General features: G+C 38.2%; 1 protein-coding gene across 6 annotated transcripts in view; it reads left to right on the top strand.

The window, feature by feature from the left end:
* Window positions 1-20,606, top strand: part of LOC106868335 (uncharacterized) — a 181,312-nt gene that overhangs the window by 137,331 nt on the left and 23,375 nt on the right. For 5 of the 6 annotated variants that reach the window (XM_089363163.1, XM_089363164.1, XM_052972618.2 and 2 more), the window contains 6 exons: window positions 10,058-10,267; window positions 10,476-10,564; window positions 11,659-11,805; window positions 12,544-12,736; window positions 14,280-14,738; window positions 15,593-16,084. In XM_089363163.1, coding sequence (XP_089219289.1) covers window positions 10,145-10,267; window positions 10,476-10,564; window positions 11,659-11,805; window positions 12,544-12,736; window positions 14,280-14,738; window positions 15,593-16,084 — 1,503 coding nt within the window. In that variant the 5' untranslated portion in view covers window positions 10,058-10,144. Of the gene's footprint in view, window positions 1-6,260; window positions 6,903-10,057; window positions 10,268-10,475; window positions 10,565-11,658; window positions 11,806-12,543; window positions 12,737-14,279; window positions 14,739-15,592; window positions 16,085-20,606 lie in introns of those variants that run through there. The other variant, XM_014913542.3, reaches the window with a different exon arrangement.

Below are 20,606 nucleotides of genomic sequence, written 5' to 3'. Positions count from 1 at the left end.
ATGGTTGTGTAACGTTCATGCCTTTGCCACAAGCTGCTTGTACGGCAAATCAACGCTACTTTATTTATTTACTGTTATAGAGAGTTCCTCAATGTAGTCGTTTGACCTGCTAAAAATAGCAGCCACAGTTTCCATCAAATCACACCATCTTTAAAAAAAAAAAAAGGAAATGTGATTCAGATAACGCTGCCTTACGTATCCTGAGATGATCGTGACCCGAATGTGTTTCCTTATAGGAGCTACAGGATAAGGCTAGACAAAACAGCTGCTATCTTTCAATCTTTCATAGGGCCTATCTAGATCAAGATTTCCTGTGGCTAAACAACACCTCCAGTCAAATTGACCTCTTCTTTGCTCCCTCGGTGGGATGCAGCTCTGAGCTAGCTCCATGGTCATTAGGGAGGTGAGAACCATCTGGAAGTCTATGCAAACTCCACCCAGTCACGTGTTATTGCGGGCCACAGCAAGCTGTCAAATTAGATGCTCATGTCTCTGGCCATGGTCCTCATATCCCTGGGAACTGTGGGAAAGGCATGTGGAGCATCAGCTTCACCTGTCTTGTACCCTGCATTTTTAGTTAAAGATTTGGGTACATGCCTCTACCTATGTTGCCCTTATTGGTGGAATAATTTGGGAGACAGAAACAGTAAGGAAACACATTTGTGTGTGTGTAAGAGAGATAGAGAGAGTGTGTGTGTATGCATGTATATGTATGGATATGTCATATATATATATATATATATATATACGCACAGACATACATACATACAGCAATGAAAGTACTGATATATTGGAACTTTAAACAAAGTTACCTTGTGGTATTTGTTCTGCTCTACTTACTCATACACTCTCACTTGTCACTCTCACCATCATAAATGCCACAAAGCACTGATTGGTACATGAAAACTTGTAACAATGCTGTTGTTCACAAAATGCAATGTCAAAAAAACAGAAATGTATATAAGGTGATAAAGGACATTTGGATGACTATGAATTTGAGGATTGGTATTTAGTTGTATTTGTATATGATAAACTCTAAATGCAGACATAGTTGTATAGTTTGGAGATTCAATTGCAATGACATGGTTTTGAGTTCAACCCCATTGTGTTGCACCTTGGGAAAGTGTCACCTAACACTTTGCAGATGAAATTTGATAGATGAAACTGTGTAGAATCCCATCGGAGAGACATTGCCTAGTTTAATACCAATATCTGGCTTTGGGTGCCTTCAGCTCACCCCGTTCTATTGTTGCAAGAATTCTGATCAGATCCTTAGTCTAAAGGTAACTTTCTCACTTCCTTCCTTCACTGGTGTTGGTGGTCTCAACTTGTCCTTCAGAATTGCTGGCCTTGTGCCTAAATTAGAAACAGCTATTATTAACAATATTGTATCACTAAATACTTGTCCTTGGATAATCTCCTGACCAAGTAAAGTAAAAGTTGTTTTGAATAAATAGATTTAGCTTTGTTGTATAAATAGAATCCCTGAACTTTCTACAACCATGTCTGTAGTCATATGCTACACCATGTTGTAGGCCAACTAGGGAGCTTGTATGTGGTTGCTTACTAATATAGAAATAGCAGCCAAATTCCACTAAATTATACAGCTCGTTGTAAAACCCTTTCTATTATAGGCACAAGTCCTGAAATTTTGTTGGGGGGGGGGGGGCTAATCGATTTCATCAACACCAGTGTTCAACTTGTACTTATTTTATCAACCTCGAAAGGATGAAAAGGCAAAGTCGACCTCAGCAGAATTTGAACTCAGAACATAAAGATAGACAAAATGCTGCTAAGCGTTTTGCTTGGCATTGCAAGCAGCTCTGTCTGCTCACTGCCTCCAAGTCTTGAATTAGTCTCAAAATAAAGACAGAATATTGTAGTTCTAGATAACCTCTAAAAGGAGGGAACGGTCAAGGTTGGAGTGCTTTTGCACGTGCGCATGCACACACACACACACACACACAAACACACGCACACACTGTTGTGTCTTACAGAGTGTAAGATTACGTCAGTTTGTAAGGAGTTGGAATGTGTGTGTGTGTGACGGTCTCTTTAGTGTGAGTGGGTGGTAGTAGGCGGGGGGGTACTTTATGTCTGTACCTACACCCCGCCACCACCACCACCACCACTCTTTATTAGTCTGTCGCTGTTTTCTACTGAAAAACACCTCAGGCAGGTTCTCGGGCCATAAAAGTCACCTAACCAGTATGTCAAAAGTATTCAGGTCACTTCGACCACACTCCCACCACCACTACTGTTCCTTCTACTACTACCACAGCGCTAGATTCTTTCTCTTTCTCCCCCTCACTTTCTACTATTTCTTTTTATTGTCGTAACTCTCCGTTTGTGGTTTATTTTTCCTTTAAAATTAACTTAATTCTATAGTCTGTTTATCAATCTCAGGTGTACGTAAGTCGGAATGTCAGCTACTTTACGCTGTTCGATCTGGAGATATTAATTCTGGTTGTTTTCTCCTCTCCTCTTACAAATACGATTGACACCTCACACTTGCAATGTCTTTTCTACACGGTCCAGCTTTTGCTATTTAAAGCTGTTCTCGTTTCAGTTTTTGCTGTACAAAGCGGTCTCCTTGACGGCGTCACAAACGTTATTTTATTTTTTATTTATTCGAAAAAGTAACACAAGCGATTCTAAAGCACCAACAACTAATAACAAAATATTGTCGATCAAATATTTCATAAATAATTAGTCAATTACTTAATGAGACACATCTCATCAGTAAATCAATTAGCGATTTTCTCTTTGACCTGTGGTTTATGAGAAAGATAAATCGGAGCTATAATGTTTCGTTCATGCCCTTTTATTTTTCCTTGGACTCTAGCTGTCTGGCTAGATTTTGTAGCCCCAGGTCATAAGCGTTCGAATTATTACCATCTAGTCTTTTCGTTTATTGTGGACTATGTGATTGGCGGTAGATTTAGCTGCTATTTTTAGCTGTTCGGGTATTTGCATAGAGGCTCGGAAATGAGTGGGCGTCAGTTGAGACGAGAAACCAACCGGATCTTGATCTCAACTCGACAGAAATTCACCTCTTTCTTTGTGCTGCCACGCCCCATTCTAACGAACTAATTGCTGTGTTGAGCTGAAATGTTTAGACGATTGATTTAGACTAATCAGTGAAATATAGCTGGCACTCCGTCGGTCACGACGACGAGGGTTCCAGTTGATCCGATCAACGGAACAGCTTCCTCGTGAAATTAACGTGCAAGTGGCTGAGCACTCCACAGATACGCATACCCTTAACGTAGTTCTCGGGGAGATTCAGCGGGACACAGAATATGACAATGATGGCCCTTTGAAATACAGATACAACTCATTTTTGCCAGCAGAGTGGACTGGAGCAACGTGAAATAAAGTGTCTTGCTCAAGGATACAACGTGTTGCCAGGGAGCGAGCCGAATGCCCCTAACCACTAAGCCGCGCGCCTTCTGTCGGTGAAATATAACAAATTTGTATTTGCGTATAACGATGTGTTAAGTTGCGTTCTTTTGCATCAGAAGGTAACTCAATCTTTCGATGGCAATCGATAACGTAAGGGAGCAGAGTGAAATAAGTGCTGGGGTTGTTATCACCAACTAAAATCCTGAAGCGATGTCCCAGCACGAACGCAGTTGAATGACTGAAAAGAAGGTGCGAGCTACATCTCCTGGATAAGCTTGGATGCAACATCAGTGATGAGACTTGGGGTTATCGGGTATTTTGGGTCTGTCAACACCAAGCACCCTCGTCCAAGCCACACAGCCAAGGTCGATGCCCCCCACCCCCACTTCCTTGGGTATTTTGGGTCGTTCAACATTAGACACCCTCATCCAAACGACACAGTCAGGGTTGATGAGCCCTTCCTTCCCGATGTTTTGGGCCCTGACTTAGGTTTCAGCAGTGACCCTCTAGAAATCAGCCCTCAATCGAAAACCACCTTGCAGCTCCACTCGTGGATTGAATCATACCCTTCGTTACCACCCTGGTATGCCCAATCGGCTTTAGGTTAAAACTTCTGCAAAACCACTTCTATGGTCTGACTGTGCGTCTTCCAGCTTTTGTCTTGGCTCTTTTTCACTAGTTCCTGATATTTAGCACTTCCTCTTATTAATTTTTTTCCGAAACGTTCTTTACAGGATACACTGAGTTCCAACATGATATGTGTGTGTGTGTGAGAGAGAGAGAGGGAGAGAGAGAGAGAGAGAGAGAGAGAGAGAAACATACTGAGGACTACACTAGGAAGATACAATATCAATCGCCTGAATTCGCCTATCTTAGATGTGTTACAGTTGAACGAAGGCGAACATGAGGAGCTCCAACTTTTTAGCTGACTTAAAGTACTCTGTATTGTGAAAAAGAACGATATGAAAGTAACGGTTCTGTCTACGGTTGATATCCTAATTTTTTCTTCTCTTTCATGTAGTATCTCTATCCACAATGAAATTTCCATTTATATAAACTGAGAAAAAAATTTTCTTTTTAAATGAGGAAAGTTTGTTGTAAGTTAAGGCGGGAACTGGACGCTTTGACTTATCGGTTGGAGAGTGTAGGTGTGTAAATTAGGTATGACTCTATGCTTATCACGTAGTTGTACATGTGTCTGCTCTAAGAAATCTGTGTGTGAGTGTGGAGTGTGTGTCAGATTTTGTCGACGTTTGTAATTTGTCTTTCTATGTGTGGATGTGTAAGTGCGTTTCTATATAGCATTGTCTGTGTTTGTTTGGAAGGATGCTTCTGTAAGCTGTTTGTCAATGTCTTCCATTGTGTGTGTGACTGATCCACCGACTATTGACATAACCTGTTTCTTCAGCTTGGTGAAGCAATACAGATAATAGAACCCCTTTCCCTGACAAATACGTTACACACACACACACACTCTCTCTCTCTCTCTCTCTCTCTCTCTCTCTCTCTCTCTCTCTCTCTCTCTCTCATTCCTGGGAGTGCACTATGCGTGTGTGACATGTCATGAGTATATAAAAAGCGCGTGCGTATATCTAAGTTCAGATGTATGTCAGTAAATGCGTATGTATGATACGTGTGTGTGTGCATGTATATTATAAGCGCAAAGTCATTGTCTAGTGTAATCCTTTATCTAACCACACAAAATAACAGCTCTTTATTGTAAAGGTTGCTCTAGACATAATTTAGTCAAAATTGAATTCAGCAAAGCCTTTTTTTCTTGACATTATAATTAATGCTCATAAACTATCACTTATCCTCTCTTTTTTACTGCAATGTTAGAAATAAAATTTAGATTATGAAGAAAAATCAGTAAAAAACTATATATAAGAAAATTATTATTTGGTGAAGCGTGTGAATCGCCAGAGCGTCAAAAACTTATTTGCGCTGTTGAGCAGCCCTTTACGTTCTGAGTTCAAATTCTGCCTTGGTCATCTTCGCTTTTTATTCTTTTAAGGTCGATTAAACAAAGTACTTGCTAAGGTAACGATTAACCCACTCCCTTCAAAATTGCTGACCTTTCACTTCAATGAAGAAAAAGAAAACATATGTTATTATTACATCTGTCAGTTTTAATGACATGGATATAACAAGATGGGGGCGGGGTGTAAGAGGGAGGAGGCGGGGTAGAGAGATGAGTGAACAAGTGTCATAAAACAACATTGAAAATAGTCAAATATTTTTATAATTACAATACCATAATCAGTACAGTTATAGATATGATCCAATTCTTATGGATTTTCATTGCAGTTCGTATGGAACTCAGAGTGGGTATGTTTTCATTAGATTCGGTGGGTGTCTGTATAAAATAAGTGGGGGGGAGCAGGCATGGTTGTGGTAAGAAGTTTGCTTCCCAACCACATGGTCCCAGGCTCAGTCCCAATCCGTAACACATTCGGCAAGGGTCATCTGCTATAACCTCGGGCCGACCAAAGCCTTGTGAGTGGTTTTGGTAGGCGGAAACTGTAGGAAGCCTGTCGGATAGATGTTTGTGTTTAACCCCACCACCGCTTGACAACTGGTGTTGGTTTGCTTACATCCCCGTAACATTAACGGTTTGGCAAAAGTTACCGATAGAATAAGTATCACGCTTAAAAAGAAAGCACGGGGGGGGGTCTATTCATTCGACTAAAAATTCAAGGCGGTGCTCCAGCATGGCCGTAGTCTAATGACTGAAACAAGGAAAAAAAGGGAAGATAAGTCAAACTGTTATTTAAAATTTAAGTAACGCCTGTCAAACGTGTCAAGTGCCACATTGTTCGTTTTGTCCACTCATGATTGTGTGTAGTGTGAGGAGGAGAGTGCTTACATTTCTGACAGCCGTAAAATGTAGGTTTGTGACCTTCATGCCTTATATTCTTAATTATCACTCTAATGCCGCATGTAGACATAGTAAGGCTCTATTCTGTGCAAATGGTCGGAGGCCCTGTCTTTGAAAGAATACACCAGGTCGCACAAAAACTGAGAACATATGCCTATCAATTATTTCGTGACCCTTGTAAATCTGAGACCCTGTGTTGTAGTTTATGTAGGTTATGTCTAATTCTAGGGCTGCTTCACTGCCGAGAACAGGGATAAAGATTAATATCGATTTTTATTTAGGAAGATTTTCATACAAATTTCCTGCTTCAATGCTGACATAACAACTAATCAATAAAGGGACATAACTGAGATAGCAATGCTCAAATTCTCCTCAGTTATCTCCCCTGAAACCTAAACTTGAACTATTTTTTCGCCAGAAGCGTTTCGTAAATCTTCTATGTTCACTTTCACCATAGAATATATTTTAATCTGTTATACTGATTTGTTCATCTGGATTGTCAACTGAAATACATCTAGTATATTACTGAAACTTATTTTATCCCTTGATGTGGGTGAAAGGCAACGTTGAATCCGTCGTTATTTGAACCCGGAATCAAGAGGGGAAACCACAACATACTGTAAGGCATTTTATTCAGGCTGTGTCTCGTTAATCCAGCACCTACTCTGTCTTATATTTCCCTTTTTAACAAAAACTTATTAATATTGTTAAAACAGCATTGTTGTTTCCTTTAATCATTTATCCCCGGTCCTCGAAGCATCGAGATGTATTCGTCTGTACGAACCTCCTCCTTAAACACGTTATTCAGTTAAACTTTGCTTCGGGGCTTCCCGCACACCAATTACATCGTTTACTCTTTTTTAAACACACATTGAACTATATTTTAATATTTCATTACATCTATTTGAGCTGTCTTTTTAGATTTATATATATTTTTAAGCAGTTGTAGCATTGTAAATAAATAACACTATATATTTTACGAGCCAATGAGGGGAGTGTCGCGCAGATCTAACGACCTGCTAAAAATAACATCCATATCTTCCTCAGATTGCATCTTCCTCGGATTGCATCTTCCTTCTTTTTAGACAATGTAGGCTTGGGTACATTGTCTAAACAAAGGAAAACAGCGTTAAACTAGAGAGCTTTGATCGTAAGCCTGCTTGATCAAAGCTAACCTCAGCAACAACTAGACATTCATTCAGTATTTAAGCTACCGCAATCATTCCTTTAGCAATCAACTTCGGTTTTAACATCTTTCCACCCGAAGTAAATACACATATTGCCAACTTTGGTAATCTTTTAAGGTTTTATTCATGCTTTAGCATGGACGCCACACAACTCTCGCCGTCTCTCCCATAACATATCTTCAATGCCTTTGTAAGAGAAAAAATAACAACACTATTGTCATAAATCTATTTATGATGGTTAGTCTAGACAGGTGACATTTGTCAGGTGCAGTGCAATTCATAATGCATATTCCAGAAATAAAAGAAGAAAGGAATAAACTGTTATTACCACCACGTGGTTTCACTCTAGTTGAACATAGACAATCTTGTTGGCAGTGTTACGCAAGCTAAACCAAAGGTCCCGTCTTCAGTTAAGAAGACAGTGCAAATAAGTGTTGTTGAGGAGCAGAAACAGCGAGCTGCGGGCCAGGCGTATGTTTTGATTCCAATTAGAAATCATTTACCATTATTTACGTCACCTCAAAATACAATATCATTTCGATATTATAATAGCGAGCTGGCAGAACCGTTAGTACGTCGTCCGTCTGAACGTTCTGAGTTCAAATTCTGCTGAGGTCGACATTGCCTTTCATCCTCTTGGGATTGATAAAATAAATACCATGTAGTCGACTTACCCTCCCCGGAATTTTAGGCCTTGTGCCAAAATTTAAAGCCAATATTATTATAGGGAGTTTGTGTGTCTGTATGTGATATATATATCCTAAGTGGGTGGAGATATCAGTAACAGAAGGTAGGAATGGGGAGCAGTAAGACTTCAGCCCCGCCCAAGAGAGGAAATAAAAAAAAAAGTCGGTTAACTAAATTTTTGATGTTGTTTTCAACTGTTTTTGTTCTAGTTAATGTTTAAACAGTCTACCTGTATGTATGTATGTACCAAACAACATAGCTGTAACACTACCTCTCCTCTGCCTAACTACTATTGAATGTATATTTATGTAAGTGTGTATAATCTAACTGTGTCTATCTCTAACACTCGCCCTCACTAACCAACTCCAGATATTCTGATTTAATTCCATTCTGTATTTTGGTATTTTACTCTGGGTAGTTAGGCACATTTAAAGTTTTGCTCCCATTTGCACCATTAATCCTTTGGGAAAGGTATGAATATGACAACTATTTATTCTTACACTCCCATGGAGCTAATCACTTCTGCTTGATTTCAGATAAAATTATTCTTGTAGGAGCAGTAACAACATCATCATTTTTTTGTTCATTTCTTCTCTACTGGTATGGGTTGGACATTGTTTTTTATCATATTCACTTGACCTCTTTGCAAATCCTTATACTCAAATGATTTCTCAATTCATTCTAAAGCTATCATCTGTTGAGATTCGTGTACGTACCAAAAGATAATTTGTTGATTCTTATGAATAACGTTCAGTTGATCAGCCTTTATTTTTTTTTCATCACTGTTAACCAGTGTCTCTCAGAGTAGATTGGGGAATTACTTTTCAAAGTCCTTTGTGTATGCTTTCATTCCACCCACACACACACACACCTGTTTTTCACCTTTAGAAATTCAGTAATATGGATTCGGTTTCCACTGCACAAAACATCTCCTGCTGTTTATGTGTTCCCTTTTAACTAAAACTGGGCAACCAGAAACTGTGGTTGCTTGTTTTTTACAAACAATTCCACTTATTCTGAAAACTATTTTCTAAAATATCAGAAAAGGTGAACAGGTAGGATGACTGGGGTGTCAGAAAAAATGCCTTTGCAGCATTTGTTTTGGCTCTTTACCTTCCAAGTTCAAATCTCATTAAGGGCAACTTCATCTTTCATACTTTCAGGTTTGGTATAATAAAGCACCAGTTTAAACCCTTATTATTAGTTAAAGGTTTGTAGGTATTTGGCACTTCATTATGAAAACACAATATACATTATTATTAGATTGGGAAAATCATTAATGCTGGATCAATTACTTTACAGTTTTTCTACCAACTCTGTTCTGTGTTCAAATCCTCCCAGTGTCAATTCTGCCTCTCTCCCTTTTTGGGGTTGATAAAATAAACTACCAGCTTTGCACTGGGATTGATTTAATTGATTAATCCCTCCATCAAAATTTCTAGAAACAATTATTCTTGCAGTGTTTCTTTTGGCTCTTTGCATTGTGAGTTCGAATTCTGCCAAGGTCATCTTTACCTTTCATCTCCCTGGGGTTGATGAATTAAGTACCAGTGAAGTACTGAATAGTCTCGACTCACCTACTTCTCCTTAAAACTGTTGGCTTCAAGCATAAATCAGAAATATTAATATAGATTGACAAAATCATTTAAGTGCCCAGCAAAATGTCTTGCAGTGTTTCTTTGTGAGTTCAAATCCTGCCAAGATTGATTTGGCTTATCATTCCTTAAAAGCTTGATAAAATGTCATACCAGTGATGAAATTGGGTCAATGTAATAATTAACTTACCCTCTCGTTTCAAAATTGTTGATGTTGTGCTTAAACTAGAAACAATTATTATTGTTGATGATAATTTCATAGTTATTGTTCTTGTTATCATTATTATTATTGTTTATATTTCCAGTTAAGTGAGACAACCTCCTCCTCAAATCGGTAGCTGCTCTATCAACAGCCATTGTCCCCTCTTTCGGCTGCTGTTCTCTACCCAACAATGGAACAAAAGAACGTTCTACATGCACCTTTGAAAGCTCCTCCTACCAGGTCCAGGTTCCGTAAGTTTTACATCTACAGGGACCCTAATGACTTCCAGTTTCTTGATCGCCATGCCATCGCGGTGAGTTGCATATTTCAATATTGTTTGTCTATTTGTGTGTGTTTGTTTAGACCTGTGCATATATCTGTGTCTATTTGTGTGTATCTGTGTGCATGTATCTGTGTCTCTATGTGTATAAACCTGCTTCAAGTAAATCTGTATTCTTTTCTATAGATCTCTCCTGATATCAATTACTATAACTATGTTTATTTTCCCACTCTAACTTCAGGTCGCCCAAAAGGACTTCAATACATTTGATGAACTCCTGCATGAATTAATTGTCAAGCCTGGCTTCAACACTGAGCTAGAGAAAGCAAGGTTGGTATCTGATGTCTGTGCAGGACTGTATTATATGTTGACTGTACTGGTTTGCACTACTTAGTAACTATCTGTTATACAGACTGCCCTACGTGACTGATATGCATTGAACATGAACACTGTGGTATATGATGGTTGTGTAGTGGACCTGAGAAGCAGTGTTTAAGACTACAGGGAGATTGTGTTGGAGTACACTACATGTGATGTGTGTAATACACTGCTACATGGTTTCCATCTGCTAGGCTTTAGTACATGTGATATGTGCACTGAGCTCTATACTTTATGATGGCTCTGTATTGGAATATACTCTTGTACAAGTCAGAAATTAAAACAAAAGACAAATCAGTGTCTCTGACTAATTACTGAACAAATACACAACAACCTAGACCTTCATACATCATCATTTAATGTCCGCTTACCATGCTGGCATGGGTTGGACAGTTTGACTGGAGCTGGACAGCAGTCTGGCCAGGCTCCATTTGTCTGTTTTCACATGGTTTTTATGGCTGGATGCCCTTCCTAATGCCAACCACTTTACAGGGTGTACTGGGTGCTTTTAACATGGCACCAGTTTAGGTGCTTTCACATGGCACCAGCATGAGCACTCTTACATGTCACTGGCACAAACACTTTCACATGGCATCGGCATGGGCACTTTCGCGTGGCACCAGCACAGGCACTTTCACATTGTACAGGCACAGGTGCTTTTAAGTGGCACCAGCAGGGGCACTTTTTTCATCTATTGAACCCTATTGCTCTGGAATATCTCCGCTTCTGTCTCACCCCTTCCCACCAACACTTCCTTATAAATGTGATGTTGGTGGTACTATAATGTTTGCTATCCTTAAACATAAAATACCCTCCCACCCTGTTATCTACCAAGTAGTCACTCTTATTAACAATTACTGACCCCCACCATATTCACCCTTTCTTTCCATCATTGCTGAACTACCATGTGACCACACTGCACCCCCTCCTTCCCACTACAGTTGCAAGCTTGATATCTGCCATACTCTCTTACATTTTTTTCTACTCATCACACAATTAATACTAACAACAATGTTGATAATATTTTTTTTTTATACTTCATCCAGAGTGATCTTCCGATGGATGACGGCCAGGAATATGTATACCATCAAGTTTGCTTCTTATGAAAAAGGTAAAGGTCGTCCTGAAGAAACTTTGGAAGCATTTAAAGACAAAAAGGGGACATATGCTCGCATTTTCGAGACCATGTGCGGGTAAGTGATGTCCATTGTTTTCTGATGTGGTTTAACATTAAACCTTTAGCCTTCAGTTTAATCGGTCAACTGTAATACTTATTTTTTTCACATTGATCAAAATTAATCATGCATTATCTTGTAGCTTTGTGATTTCAATGATGGGATTGTTTATGATTAGAATGACATTGTAGGGCAGGTGTGAGAAGCCAGATCTGGCCAGTTTGAATGTAAAACAGATGAAATAATTGGGCTGAATATAGCCTCTTTGAATGCTAAAGGGTTAAAATAGGAGTCACACACACACACACACACACACACACACATTCTCAATGTTCTGCTGAGTCAAAGGTGATGGCCTTCCTTTGTCATAAGTAAACAACCAGTGTATAATTGTGTTAGTACGTGTGTGTATTGTGTATACACAGACATACATATATATGCAAGCAGGGCTGTGTTGAATAAGAAGTTTGTTTCTCAAGAAACCCATCATTTATACATGCATGTGTACTGTTGATATAGTTCCTTGTATTTACTTTTTAAAGACAATTAGTTCCCTCAAAGGGACGTTAATCAATAGGTGAACTTGGCTATTCACTAAGTACTGTGTTCAATATAATTGCTTAAACCCGTTGCTAGCGATGCATCAATATAGCCATAATCCAATGACTGAAACCCTTAAAAAGAACGATGATGATGATGATATATAATGTGTTTCACCTGACACGCACTGATGTTCTTCCTCTCTCTCAATTTCAGCTACTCTGGATTGTACTCTGTCGTGATCACTGGACTGGCCAAAGGTCTAGACTACCGTCCAGGAGATGTTTTTAAGGGAACTGAATACAATCACAGTTGGAATGCAGTCTACATTGACAACAACTGGTATCTTGTTGATTCTCACTGGGCCACTCGTTATTTAGTCTCTGATAAAGATGAACCAGAAAACTTGGTTAGTCATCAATAAAATTTGTTTATTATTAACATGTAGATTATCTGGGCTAGATACAGTGTTGTTGGGCTACCAATCCAAAGACATTGAGTTCAAATATATGGCCAACATTTTGTATTTTAACAGTTCAGTACATTTATTTCATATTACAAATTATAAACAAATATAGGTGCAGGCATAGCCATGTGGTTGAGAGCTTTCATTTCAAACCACAGGGTTTCAATTTCACTTTCACTGTCTGCCTGGTGTTTTAGACGAGTGTTTTCTACTATAACCCAAGGCCAACCAATACCTTGTGTGTGTCTGGTTGACAGAAACTGTACAGAAGCCTGTCATTTATAATAATAAATGCCAAAACGAATTTCAGTGTGTCAGTGTGTCACACTTTGTCCCCCCCTCTCTCACTATTCAATGACACTTCTTCTACTCCTCTTGCTGGGGTGAGAGTAATAGTAGCCATAGAGACGGTGAAGGCGGTAGTAGATTGATGGTTGAGATGGTAATGGGGTGATAGTGATAGTATGAGCTGTAGTTGTGATAGAGGCGGAGGTGACGGTGATGATGATGGTGGTGGTGGTAGCTGAGGTGGTCAAGCATGACAGTGATAGTAAGGAATGTGAAAGACAGTGGTGATGGTGGTGGCGTCAGAAGTCTGAATGGTGTGTGTATGGCAGTTGTGCTGGCGATGGTGGTTGTACTGGTGATGGTTGAAAACAATCAACAGAAAGAGCCAATAGGGCGGTTTTTAAGCTAGTGTCTAGATATATGTGTGTGTGTTGGTCTCTTTCTTTCCTGTAACTTAATGGGGGAAGAGATTGCATAGTATAAATACCAAGCTTCAAAAAATAAATACTGGGGTCAACTTGATCAACTAAACCTCACACACACACACACCTGTATGATTTCCGTACAGTTTCTTGCCTACCAATTTCTACTCAGGAGATATTTTTTGTCAACCTGATGCTACAGTAAAATACACTTTCACAAGCCACTGTGCAACAGGTTCGAATCTGAAACGACGTTGTTTCGAAACAAACTTCTTAACTGCATTGTTTATGCGTTTTGTCAATATGTAACCTGGGAATTACCTCCCTTGCAACAACTGCTATGGAACCTATGCACAGTCACTCAATGTGCTACAAATAGCAGCTAAATCTCCCTAAAATCACACCTTGCCATCTGAAATTAGAAATATAGGATGTATTCATACAGCGTCCTAAAGAGATGGGATGGTCACGGTTGGAATGTTTTTAATCAAAAGCTGAGCTGGGTCTGTACATTGAGGCAGAATCATTAATGCATTGGACAATATGCTCAGCAGCATTTCTTACTGGTTTTTACAGTCTTAGGTAATACAGGCGGTCAATAAAATTGATGAACTCTCTCCCCATAAAGTTGCTGGCCTTGTGCCAAAATTTGAAATTTTCCATCATTATTATTATTATTATTATTATTATTTCTTATTATTTATATATAATATACTTTATTATTATTACCTGCCCTAATTTGAATTTTTTATTATTATTATTATTATTATTACTAGGTGTATGAATACGATGATTTCTACTTCTTGACTGATCCTGAACAACTGATCTACAGTCACTGGGCCCACAGGCCTGAATGGCAACTTCTTACCCACCCACTGAGCCTGGGAGAGTTTCAAGAACTGCCATTGGTCAAATCCTACTTCTTCAAGTGTGGCATGTTTTTCCAGTCTCACCAAAAGGGTGTGGTTGAAACGACTGGAGGCCGCCTGTCTCTGGCTGTTGGCTTCATCAAACCAACTACCTTCAGTTACAAAGTAATTGATGCTGACACCAAAGAAGAAGTCTTTAAAGGCCGCAAAATGAAGGACTTTGTCCTGCAACTCACCCATGACAATCAGGTTATTCTCATTTTCCGGGCACCGAAACAAGGCTCCTATTACCTGACTATTTTCGCTCAACTTCTCACTGGTGATATTGGTGTGAAAAATGTCTACACTGCATCAGCAGAGTATAAGGTTGGTATCTCTCTATCTCTCTCTCTCTCCCTCTCTCTCCCTCTCTCTCTATCTCTCTCTCTCTCTCCCTCTCTCTCTCTCTATCTCTCTCTCTCTCCCTCTCTCTCCCTCTCTCTCTATCTCTCTCTCTCCCTCTCTCTCTCTCTCTCTCTCTCTCTCTCTCTCTCTCTCTCTCTCTCTCTCTCTCTCTCTCTCTCATGTGTGTGAGATGTTTTTCCCTTGTTTCAATTTCTACAAGTTGAAGCCTTTTTTTTTCTGTATATGTTTGAGTTCCAGGCACTCATACCATTTGTTCAAAATCTCTTCATATGCAACAGCATCAACTCTTGGCTGTTGTTAATAGTTGGAAATAATTGTTGACAGTGGTTGGAAATAAAGTACATTATTGATCCTGTCTCTGCTTGGCTCAGTCAGTGAAGCTTAATGTTTATTGACAACAGTAATATTCTTATTAAAAGTGAATTTCAAATATTCAGGGAGACATTGCAATGGAAAGCTTCTTTGTTAAATGTTTCTTGATAATTCTTCAAAATCTCTCTTGTTCTACCAATCTGGTGCCAGAGCAAATTTGAACAATGAAAGAATTATTCACTTGTGAAAACTAGAGTTTGGTGAAAAGTTTGGTTTGAAGTATAGATATCAAATCTTCTCAACTAATTATGTAATCAATATAACTAATTACAACAAAATCAGTTCCATGATACCTCTGGGGACAGTCCATGCTGTAAGCTTGCTTCTTCTCATATGACATAGATTTACCCTTTCTTTTCTAATCTTACCTACCTTTATTGTATATATGTAATTCTTCAATCTCACTCTAAGAAGATAATACTGACTTTGACTTTTCTTCCTAGGTTATTGCTGATAAATGCTCAGATGACGCTGCCCCGATGCCACCTTGCTCAGACAGCAACTGGGGTCCCAGTGTTCCAGTCGACCAGCTTGGGCTTATTCCATCACATGAAGACCCTGTCGTCACCACCACTGATGGTAATGTGAAGCTCAACTTCAAGAAGACTCGCCCTGCCCACATTCTTTGCAAACTACGCAAGCAGGGGAAAGGTCCCGATGACCTTGAGGAGTTTGTATGTGACAAAGATGAGGCAAACAACGTTGCTGTCAATGCCAAACTGCCTGAACCTGGAGAGTACGGCTTGGAGGTCTATGGCAATGACCCCTCAAAAGATGGGGATACTTACACCCACATTTGCCAGTATTTTGTCCATTATGCCAAGCCTGACGCTCAGGATAGAGCATTCTACAGTGACTCACCTGAACGAAGACAGATCTTCTCCAAGTCTCCTCAGACTGCGGCATTAAATGGCTTCAGTCCAACTAGTACCACTGTAAGTACATGCTATTTTTATATTATCAAACTAACTGAAAGAAAGGCCTCTCTCCATTTCTGTCTTTTTGTTACAATTACACCTATGCACTGGTTTACACATGCATAAAGAGCCAGTTATGGCTTAGGTTGATGGTATGAATATGGTTTAATATGTGTAAAAAGAAATTACTTTGTGCAATGTTTAGTGAATTTTCTGAACCTTCTTTAATTTTTTGGATAACATTATATAATTGTCAAAATATATAATGTTGTCCAAATAAATACATAAAACAAAGGCATCAGTTTGATTTTCACGTGCTTAGTTCATCATAACTACCATATTAAGTGTTTATAAAACAACATAATAACAGTGACAAACTTCAGAGTGTGTCATGTATGCACCAAAATATTGACAGCTGAATTCATAATTAATCTTTCCATAGATTACAAAACTTATTCATCGACAGAGTAATCTGAATGCTAAAGGGTTAAAGTGTCAGCTGTACCAGGTACCATAAAAACCCATGTAATTTGCACACCTGTGTAATTTACACAAGTGATTTTCAGGTTAAAATTAGTTTAAAAAAAGCTTCTACTCATGTAAAATTTGCACCCAAAGTTTTCAGAAATAGCCAGGGGGAAAAAGTTTCCGATTTAGTTGTATTTAGCATAATTTCACTTACTTATCATTAGATAAGCTATTAAATTACAAAATGTTTGTGTTGTTTATCGTAAACTTTATTTAACATTTCTTGCCCACAAGAGATTATGTCCAATCTTTAGCATACGGCTGAATGTCTTCTCAAATCATGATCACAGGAAAAGTTGTTAAGAATTACCAACAAAAACAAAACTGATAAATACTCACAGGTGTTGCAAATTAAGTTTAATTATCAATAAACATCAGCTTGAATGACACTTTACTCAATCGACAGAGGAAGGTGACCGATCAAACTGATTATGTAAACTGAATTCTTTTCTGCCTATTCTTGTCGGAACCTTTGATACAGACTATCGAAATTTTAATCCCTTTCACACTTATCATATGTCAAGCAAACTTTGAAATTTGTCATCACCATAATTGTCAGTATGGGGAGAAGTTATGAATTGTTTACTGCAAAGAAGAAATTCTGTAGAATATGCATTTGAACGTGGCAATAGAGCTGCTGTAAGGCATTTTAATGTTAATGAAGCCAATGTTCGAAATTGGTGTAAACAGTACAACAAACTTAAAACTGTGCCTAGTAATAAACAGACAAAAATAAAAACATACAATCAAGATTATCCATAGCATTACATTTTTTTCAGTCAGAAATGTCCATACCACTATGTATGTCAATAGTGCTCCATTGCAATAGTTAGAAACTCCAAGCAATGTAAAATATGGTCTGGACCATGTTTACCAACATGAAGATCAGACTTCAAAAAGTAGTTAACCATTTAATGGTTTTAGTAAATTTATACTAAAAAAGTAAGCATTGTACCATCCAGTATAACTAAAAGTCATTATTTTTTCTATAAAAACCTATTCTGACATTAAATGAGTCAACTTCTGGTATGAATGTTTACATTTTGTATAGCTTTTATCAACAAAAAAATATTCTGGAAACAATTTACTTGTGTAATTTACACACTCGCTAAAGTTTATTTTTATTTTTCCGTAAAAAAAGTGCATAAATTACATGGGTTTTTACTGTATCAGTTGTTTTATTCCGAGTCTAAGTTTTTCACCTCTATGTGTGTATATATATATATATATATATATATATATAATTATATATAAATGAGGATAAGATCAATAGTTAAAATATCGATTCTATCAAGTGGCCAGCATGGAAATAAAAACCATCGAAGGTAATAATTATTTAAATTATAATTTAGGGTATCTAAGAGACACCGCCATGCTGAAAATAGCAGCTTAACTACTAAAGAAACAAAATAAACTAGCAAAAATAACTGGATAATTCCAGATCCGGATTTCTGGCTCTGCTTAATAAAAGCTTTGCCTCATCAGTGGAGGCAGTCTCTTCATGTCCAAAAGTCAAGAGGAAGAGTGGCACGCCCTCAAGTGCCCATTGTGAATCAATCCTTGATGCTTTTCTTCCGGCCTGCACTTAGTACTTTTAAAGTGGACAACCCAGTCCCACTCTTTAGGCTTGGAGGTGTGACCACAGTGGCTCAGAGGATTAAGACTGCTGCAATGAGACCAGCAAGCTGTAGATTTTACATTGGAGTAGCCTTTTCCAACATGAATCACTTTACAATGGTTGAGAGCTCCACATGTGTGTATGTGTAGAGAGAAAGAGAGACACACACACACATACCATTTGTTAAACATGTTTTTCCATGCTAGCACGAGTTGGACATTATATGTGTTTGCAAGTTATTTAAGGGTTCATCAGAGGAGGAAAAGCAATGTCCATGATTTTTCCCCAGTGTGCTCAAGACTGGTGAAGTGAAAGGAAAAGAGGAAGATATCTTCAGATTAGAAATCTGGCTTGAATACTTGCAATGCAGCCATGGGGATAATTAATATTAAACCAAGCAGCAAATCCAGCTGCAAAGAATAAAAAATCACCTTTCCAAATGACTTCCACCCTGTTGAGGCTATATTAAAAAGTACTTACCCAAATTAACCAGCAATTGGATTAGCTTCAAAAACCACATAGTTGCAAATTGGCCTTCTTAAGCACACTGCTGTAACTGTGTCTATAGAGAGAGGAATGAGCAGTGACTGCAGTTAGTTCTAAACAACTGTATGAAAAGCTATCATAATGACATTGCTACAATTATTCACTAAGCCCACACTTATTTAGAATGTATTACTCAATAAGTTTGACACCATTACACTCTGGAACCATCTCAGCCTCAGTCTATTATTACTTCTGTATCATTGTTTCATATATTGTGTGCTTATATATATATATATATATATATATATATATATATATATATATATATATATATATATATATATATATATATATACATCATATACCATTCAGCTTTGTTTTAACATTTGTTTCATAGTGGCAGTTGGATAATTGGATAAGTTTCCAATATATGTGTCCTCAATTGTGTGTCATTTATTGTCTTCTTAATATTCTCTCTCTCTTTCTCACTCCCCCCCTCTCTCTCAAGTAACATCATCATTAAATGAACCACTGGTTTGTAATTTGAGGTCTTGGTAGTGATGATTACTTCTCTGTGTGTATGCGTGTATATGTGTGTTTTGTCTACATCTATTTGCTTGTGCCTACATCAGTATCATGTGTTTGTGTGCGTTGACCACACCTACTTAATAAGGATGTTTTTCTCAACTCTTTATTTTTAATGTAAACACTTTGTGTGAGGGAGGGAGGGGAAAGAGAACCATCCCTATGAAATGAACCAATTAACTACCAGCCATTAATGACCTTATCCCAGAAATAAACAACTCCTTCATATGGGATGTAGCATATAACAATGTTGCTGATCTATGCCCCACAGGAACAGTATCTTCTTTCCTTGCCTTTTTTCTTTATGGGGCAAGTGTCTCTATTGTGAGGAGAAGGGTAATTGTTCGTTAGCTATGATGCCTTTCTTCAAATGAATGCTGCAGTCTGACTGGTAAATTATGTTGTCATCTTCAGGTAGTGTGGTTTTGTTTTTGTTCATTTATTTGCTTCTGTGTGATTGAGAGTTTTGGATGCACCGAGTCTTACGTATGGTTTGAACCTGCTAAACTTAACTATTTTCTGGGATCAGCAACAGCAACAGTGTTGGACCTTTGAATTTCTTATGAAGTGTGTAATCGTGGTGATATGCAGTAAATAAGCAGAATCGTTAGGGGTGGACAAAATACCCTGGGTATTTAGTTGCAGCCTTTTATATCCTGAGTCAAAATTCTCACAAAGTCAGCGTGGCCTACTCTCATCCTTCTAAAGTGATAAGTTAAAGTACCAGTTAAGAACGTGGGGTGGTGATGATGGTGGGTGAATGGAATTAAAATAAAAAATATATGTGTCAACACCATAGAAAGACAATTTGTTAGTCATAGACGTTACCCGATGCTTTGCATATGAAAGCATTTTTACTCTCCTTGCTTTTTCTGGTTTTCCTTCTCTCTCTTCTCCATGTGTATGTGTGTGTGTGACAAGTCATTCCCATAGCATTTCTGTCATTGCAGTTCTTGAATTTATTTTACCTATATTTTGCACCCATTTTAGTCTTGGGCATTCTTTATGTATTCCAATTTTCTCATGCCAATTCATGCCTCAGTATCATGAAGCCTGTCTTTCTTTGTTCTTCGCCTTCTCTTTTTACTTCTATCTTCCAAACATTATTGTATTTGTAAGTCACTCGGGCATTCTACTGATGACACCAAACCACTACATTTTTCTCCATCTTGCTGGGGTTTTTTTGGGGGTTTTTTTAAGTCTTTCTCTCTTCTCAACAAATTTATTAAGTTGTTCCAAGATTGACTGGTTTGTCCAGGAGTCTTTCCATATACTACCAAGAATCCTTCAAATACTATCTCATTCCAGATGCTGACAATTTCA

This window comes from Octopus bimaculoides, chromosome 14 (assembly GCF_046866305.1).
Source record: "Octopus bimaculoides isolate indiv1 chromosome 14, ASM4686630v1, whole genome shotgun sequence".
NCBI lineage: Eukaryota > Metazoa > Mollusca > Cephalopoda > Octopoda > Octopodidae > Octopus > Octopus bimaculoides.
This window is presented reverse-complemented; position numbering and strand designations above follow the sequence as displayed.